The sequence below is a fragment of the Montipora capricornis genome, chromosome 2 (genome assembly GCF_036669925.1).
Source record: "Montipora capricornis isolate CH-2021 chromosome 2, ASM3666992v2, whole genome shotgun sequence".
Classification (NCBI taxonomy): Eukaryota; Metazoa; Cnidaria; class Anthozoa; order Scleractinia; family Acroporidae; genus Montipora; species Montipora capricornis.
In genome coordinates, this window is record NC_090884.1 from 24,839,543 (window position 1) to 24,847,042 (window position 7,500).

Below are 7,500 nucleotides of genomic sequence, written 5' to 3' on the forward strand. Positions count from 1 at the left end.
GTTTCTCGAAAGTCCCGAAACTTTACGGACCATTTTCGGGTGTCACAATTCCTTTTATAACTCACAAACGGAGAGCATTTAATTCGTCAAATTTCACAGTTAATTTTCTTTTTGGTACCTTGAAAGCATGTTAAAAGATCGGCTTTCCAAAACAAGCGTTTGGCAATTTCAAAGATGGCTTTTCGGGCCCGAAAAGTTTTCGGGACTTTCGAGAAACGGGCCCCAGGGTGGGAATTGAACCCACGACCTTCGGGTTAGATCACCGCCGCTCTACCGACTGAGCTACAAGGTCAGACGGGAGCAGGCCGTGGGAACTGAAGATAGATAGTTTATTAAAAACTGCATCGCAGCCAACGGCTGAATTACGCAATTATTTACAAATGCCTTACAATACTTAAAAAATTACAAATGAATCCTAGATAATAAGTCAAAAACTGATTATGAAGACAATATTAAAAATTCCATATAAAGTATTTATGTTAAAATATGTTAACTTATAAAGTATGTATATATGTGGGATAAAACTACAGCCTGGACTGTTTGGACATCGCATATATAAAAGTGTTTCTTGTTCTGTTCGTATAAAGCTTCGGCATATTAAAATGGCGCGGTCGCCTTAGGTTATAGCGTGAGTTGTCATAGTCTGGTGGAAGGAGCGCTTTCAATTTATGGTTTGGATCGCTGACAATGTTATCAAAAAGCTTGCTGCATAGCACGTAATGAAGCTCCAAAATGGGTGTTACCCCCACCTCTATTGCCGAGTTGCACTTTCCTGATGTTATTATTGATATTGCTCTTTTCTCGAGCCTTACCAGCTCGTTCTTTAAGTACTGGGGGAGACCGTTGAAAAAGACAGGTGCTGCATAATCTATAACAGATCTCACGCACGATACATAGAACATTGCTAGATCTTCTTTCGGAACTCCCGCTCTTTTTAACTGAGTTAGGAAATAGAGTCTCTTGCTAGCCTTTTTGGTTATCTCAGTTACATGGTCGTTCCATGTTAGATCGTTCGCTATTGTAAGGCCTAGTAGCTTTGTACTAGTCACTAACTCTACCTCCTTCCCTTCTATGATGACGGGATCAAAGGCTCTTTGCTCTTTAGCAAAGGAGATCCTGAGTTCTTTACACTTATCGGCGTTTAGTTGAACCAAGAGAAAATGAGGGGACAGAGAAGGAGGCTCCCGGTCCAGCCCTTGGGATATGTCATGTCCACGAAAGTTATTTTTAGACGAGCGGAAGTCTTCCGAGACGTCCGCATGCACGCCAACCTCGGTCCGATGTTTGAAAGAAAATATATATTCATCAGCCTTCTACGCGTGCCATCATTTTCTCTTTTCACTAAGAACCTGAGAGCGAGGCAAAACTGCATGCGGACGTCTCAGAAGACAGACTTCCTCTAGAACAAAGACCTCCGCTCGTCTAAAAATAACTTTCGTGGACATAACATATCCCGGCCAACGCCTTGAGCCTCCCTCTCTGTCCCCTCATTTTCTCTTGGTTGAACCCTGTTCTCGCGAGACCACTCTATTACTCTGTTAGCTATTGCTTGCACGTGACTTACTCCGCCCTTTACTACTACCTCAGACGTCGTGGTGTCGTCCACATATTTCCATTGCTGCGCGTTCGTATCAAGGTCGGTAATCATTAGGACGAACAACCACGGGCCTAGTTTGGTACCCTGTGGTACACCGGCGGGGACTGGGCCCCATTCAGAAAAACACTCTAATGTAAATTTAATCCGCTGGGATCTGTCCGATAAAAAATCTATAATCCAGTTGATGATGCTAGCTGGTAATTTACACTGGTTACGCAACTTTCTAACGAGTATGCTATGATCTATCAAATCAAACGCTTTACGGTAGTCCAATAATAATGTTCTTAAGGTGGCTCCGTTTCCGTCCGTACCTAAGGACCAGCTGTGCAGCATGCTGATTAGCGCCATTGTGGTTGAAGAATTTGGGATGGCTCCGTACTGGTTGTGATCAAGGACGCTCATGACCGCAGGTTTTACGAAACCATCCACGACGAACTCCTCCGCCACTTTAGAAATACAGGACTTTTTGATGTCGACCACCGGTTTCTTTTTGGGAAGGGGGGTCAAGTCAGCCATTTTCCAGATGGTAGGAAGACACTGTTCGGCGTAGGAGGCGTTCAGGATTTCCGTGATGGGATAGGCCACCAAATCACAGTATTCTCTCAGCAGCCAGTTGGGTGTTCTGTCCGGTCCGCAGGCCTTCGATGGATTGAGAACTTCCAGTGCTCTTTGCACGCGCTGCTCGGTTACCCTTAAGATCTCGGGCGAGTCGGACTCGAGAGGAACCTGCTCAAGAGGAGTTTACACTCACCGAGCGGTTTGAGGAGAGCGGAATCGATGGCATTGGCTTGCTCTTTGAAAGGCAGTTGTGATAATCTTTCGATGTTAAGGTGGCTAGCCAAATCGCTGTGGGAGGTCTTAAGGCCGCACAGGCGTTTTGTTTCATCCCACCACCTTTTCGCATTTTCTCCTTTTAGGTGCTGGATCTTCGACTCATAGTATTTCCCTCTGCAGGTTTTCCTCTCTCGGTTTACAAGGTTGCGAAAATATTTAAAATGAGCTGAGTCAGGGCCATATGCGCTGAACACCTTTTGTCTCTTCATAATAAGAGATTTCAAACTCTCGTTCATCCAAGCGACGTCGGCCATGCAGATCTTGACTGGCTTGACAGGCATGATGGTATCAAGGCCTGAATGTATGACGTCCTGGAAGACTTGCCATTTCTCTTCACAGCTCACTAGAGGAGTGAACAACAAGGGCCAGTTTATCTGCGTTAGATAATTACCCAACGCCGCCTTGTTGCTTGTTCGCAAGTCACGCCTCATGGTAACCTTTTTGCTGTTAATGTTGCGCTTTCCGTCCATAGGAGTTGCCACAACAACGTTGTGATCGGACAGTCCGAACCGTGAATATGCTTGTGGGGAGCTATAATACTCATGCATGTTAGGTCCAGCGTAGCTTCCTTTCTTGTCGGCACTTTGACTATTTGCCCAGTCGAAAGTGGTTTAGCAAACCATCGATGTTTAGACGGTTAAAATCCCCGGTTACCAAGAGGCCACAGTTAGGATAACGAGCTTCCGTTAAGGCGAGGGACCCGAATAGATGATCGGGAATTAACGATCCGTCAGCCTTTGGGGGATGGCATATTACACCCGCGATAATACAGGAGAACCCGCGCGGAAGACGATTTGGCCTGAGATAGAGCCACAGAGATTCATGATCTTCACAGCAATTTAGATCTTTTAACTGCTTGTATTTGCAATTTTCTTCCTGGATATAAGCACACATACCCCCATGATCAATTAGCTTTCTGGCCTTTCGCACCACAGCGAACCCGGGAATTTCTACGACGCCGTCTGACACAGAGTCTTTCAGCCATGTTTCTGTAATAAACGCCAGGTTGGTGTTATGGCCAAGAATAAACTCGCTGACTTCGTCCATTTTAGGAGCCAGAGACATGACATTTGCCAACATAATTTTGGGTACTTTTGGCGCCCATGCAGAATTAGTGATTCGAGTAGTATTGGTACTATCGATCACTATGCGATTGTTTGTTCTACTCCTGAAAGAGGTGTCATCATGAATATTTAATGACAGCAAGGTGTATTATGCAAATCAACTTCTTCCTGAAGTTCTGAGTTCTTGAAGCCATTTAACTGCGAAAGATGCTTACTCTTTTGAACTCTTCTACCCATACAGACCTCAATTGGCTTCTGTTTGCGTTGTCCTCCTCGATGACCCGGCGTGTTGGTTTCCGTTGCGAAATTCGCAACTCGGTCAGTTTGCGCCATAACTCAAGGCGAAGCGGCTTCTTGGCAATTGAACTTGAAATTGCATTGAGCACAGCCCTTGTGTAATATAACGCCATTAAAGCTTGAAACGATGATTCTAATAAATTCTAGGCTGAGTTTTGGACTTATGTACAACATGTTTAAGTACAGAATACTTCAACATTGCGGAGCTATCATTTGTGCGTGCTGCCTGTTAGGCAGATCTTTCAATTTACTGAAAGTGCCACTACGATGAAAATTTTGCATGTCCTTTTTGCTTTAGATTTTGAAAATAGACGTACTAAATAGGTATCAAGCCAATTTTTATCTCAAAATTCCCACGGAAAGTATGATTATTGTAACGTAGTTTTTCGGTTTTCGCTGTCCGCCATTACTCGAACGACAAATGACCGTGAGCGAGGAAAAGGGTTGGGTCTAGCTGGGCTGACGTCATATGCGCAACGCTGAAAATAAACGCGGCTAATTTCCCATGCCGTCTATGAGATGTGAGAGATCGCTGAGTTGCTTTTTGCTGATATCATATACATTACTCGTTGATCGACTTGTTCGCTTTGTCAAACGCCCACGAAGCGATGTGCGTATGACGTCACGAGCCAAGTCTTGCGTGAAGACCGCTTACAAAATAATCGCAGGCTTCTCCAATGCCGTCCGAGTAATGGCGGACAGATTTTTAGCGGTTTTTGGCTGGCTATTTCTCGACTTATCTCGCTTCTATCGTTCCAAATTTAAATGCATTGTATTATTTTGAACATACTGACTTGATTGACTTTGAAAAAATTCGAAAAGAAAACCAAACATTTTCGTCGTAGTGGCACTTGAACTCTTGGGAAATAACTATGTGTCAAATATAGATTACTCGGAATCATACTAGCTTGTTACACACCAGATTATCTGAAAATAAAACAAATTGGAAGTGACTTACTGCTAGCAGTGGAGAGAGTGAGTGGGTTACTAATAAATAATTAATGAGAGTGGACGAATGTGTACTTGTTGAGGTATCCCTAAGTAAAAAGTCCTTGACCATATGGATATGGTGGTGGCGAGGGCGACCACTCTTAACTCGTTTTTTGAAAAAAAAAAAAAAACTATTTACCGTTCCATGAGATATCGGGAGAATGGCCTGATCATCGTAGGAGAGCTGTTCGTACCCTTAAGGATACGTCTGTCCGGTGGTCGGATCCAAGACCTGTTTCGAATGCACCAAATAGTTATCCTTGTGAGTTTGGCGAGCACGTAGGCCTTGACGTCCCGATGAATGCTGTGGGCCTGCGTGACGCGTGTGCTGGGTGGTCAAGCCAAGGGGTGATGGAATTCGTTGAGGGTGTTTTGACGGAAGACGTCGTAGTTCAATGGCGCATCCTCGGACTTTGGAAATGACTTTGCCTCGGTGCGTTTTGTACCCATAATTCTTGGGGCCACCTGAGCAGTATTCAGAGATTTAATCCCTGGCGTTGAGGTCGTCTTTGAAATCGCCAAAAGAGGCGCCTCGTGGTGGTTGCAAGGGTGGATCGTTGGGTCAATGGACGTAGACGACCGAGTGCGAGTCAAAATCACATTCGTCGAGATTAATTAAGGTCTGGTAGGGGCAGAGCCGGGCGTGACAGGTGGTGAAGGCGGTGACCTCATCAAAAATAGCGGATTTGATGCAAATGAGCCTGGCCTGGAACCGCCATTTTGTTTTGGCGGGCCAAAAATTATATGCAAATGATATGCAGATATGAGCGAGATTTACCACTCAAAAATTCGGGAAAGCTAGGTAAGTCAGGTCTATGAGCGAATTATGAAAAATCTGTCTGTTGTAATGATATGATAACGGCTGTTAAAAGCACTTTATTTCTATTATTTTAAGTAAGCAAATGCTCTAAACAAACTAATTAGTGAATTTTGCATAAATGAGGAATAAGCATCCTTTAGGCCCTGTTTCAATTTAGATGCATTACCATGGTAACAGCCTACAGAGCACATTAACTGTCAAAAATAGAAACCTTCATGGTTGCACTTATCAGTGACCGAGTTTGAGCTAACAGGAAATTAACTGCTTAAATTTCACAGAACTGGAAGTATAAGTGATTAACTTGAAACTGTGTTCAGTCACCTTAAGGATAACGGCTTTTGCCATTTGATTGAAAATCTTGTCTTGTCTTGTCTTGTTTACTAGAAAATGCAGTGGCCGTAGGGTTTTCCTTATATGTGTTCAGTTTGTAACTGAGTTATATCTCTTGTCGTATTATTGGAATACCATCAGAGATGAGAACCATTCAGTTAAGAGAATAAACAGTATTTCCCTTTATGATTCCTTAAAACGAAGTGCTCCAACTTTTGCTTTGTGAATAATGGCAACATAACTACAAGAAAGTACATCGCAAAGCAAGCCCTGTTTACGCGGCCTCGTAGCTTGAAGGGAGCTTTCTCTGGTCTATTGTTACGTTGAAGCCAGGTGTACTGAAAACGAACCCTGTAGATTGGACTAGTCCTTTCTCTTTCAGGTATGGGTCACAAAAAAGAATGTTGGAGAAAAGTGGGAGGGTATACCAATCCCTTATACTGAGGTAAAGAACATTTTGGATGAGGTGGACTTTCATGACCCATTAACGAGTTATCGATGCCGTGGATGGTTAATTTTCCGACCTGAAAAGTATCTGCGGGCAAACATCTTATTTCCTGGCTGCAAATTTGATTGCAGACTCACTATGCGTGTGCTAGCAGGTAGGTTAACTATAATCATGAATCTTTCTAATGCGCGTACACAACTGTTAAGCGTCGGCAGTATAGGCATGCAAAAAACATTAGTGTGGACATCAATAAAAGCGTTGTTTTTAAAGCCTTCGGCATTATCGATCCCTGCACCAAATGACAAGAAGTGTCAGATTGATACCTTTCTGGGAGGTGAAAAAGGCGGCGTTTCCAGCGATACGCGAAGATTAGAGAAACCAAGAGACAGATTTAAAAGAAAGTCGAGTGAAATTGTTGGAGGCTGAGCAAATGCTCGTCCTCTGTTATCGATAGGGAAAGCAGACATCTTTCAATTTTTCTGTTTCAGTGCTGATGATGTTTTCACCCTGGGTTACACAGTTGATTCTCTCCCTTTATTTTAGACAATGCTCGTGATATGGACTTGGTGCCCAAAGAAGACACAAGAAACGCTTTGCTGAGTTATCTCTCCAAAGTGACTTTTTCAGATGAAGATGACTTTGGACTTCGTCTTCCAGATGAGAAATTTGTACCAGATGGATTTAAGCTGTCCTTTATGCGCTGTTCAAAGCGAGCTAAGTATCGTTTCTCGGAAGACTTCTCAATTGTTCTCTCTAAGGAGACTACACCCAGTGGAAGTGGCGTCAAAAAGGTGTGACTGCGACCACCTTCTTCTAACCTTGATTTCTTGGTTTATATCTAGAGTTTCATTGTAACCTGTGCGCTTCATTATCTTTTAACCCAGGGGATGAGGGGTGGGGGCTTGGGTTAAGGGTAATGAATTCAAATTGGCGGAATTTAAAAAAAGAGAGAATTGCCGTTCAAAAGACAAAATACGTAACCTTTGTCATGGGAAAACACTCTATAAACCGCTTTTCTCAGGGATTTTTCAGGGCCAATGAAACAAATTAGTGAAATTATAACACAACACTTTTCATAAGAGTCTCACTTGTCGGGAGGGAGACCAGTTGGCTATTCCAC

The 7,500-nt window shown here is 43.5% G+C and overlaps 1 protein-coding gene and 1 pseudogene across 1 annotated transcript in view; one reads left to right on the top strand and one right to left on the bottom strand.

Moving 5' to 3' along the window:
- The window catches only part of LOC138039155 (uncharacterized), a 109,610-nt gene that overhangs the window by 80,400 nt on the left and 21,710 nt on the right, over positions 1 to 7,500 (top strand). The window contains 2 exon segments of the mRNA XM_068885342.1: positions 6,315 to 6,534; positions 6,924 to 7,171. Coding sequence (XP_068741443.1) covers positions 6,315 to 6,534; positions 6,924 to 7,171 — 468 coding nt within the window.
- Positions 2,290 to 3,496, bottom strand: LOC138038517 (uncharacterized; annotated as a pseudogene).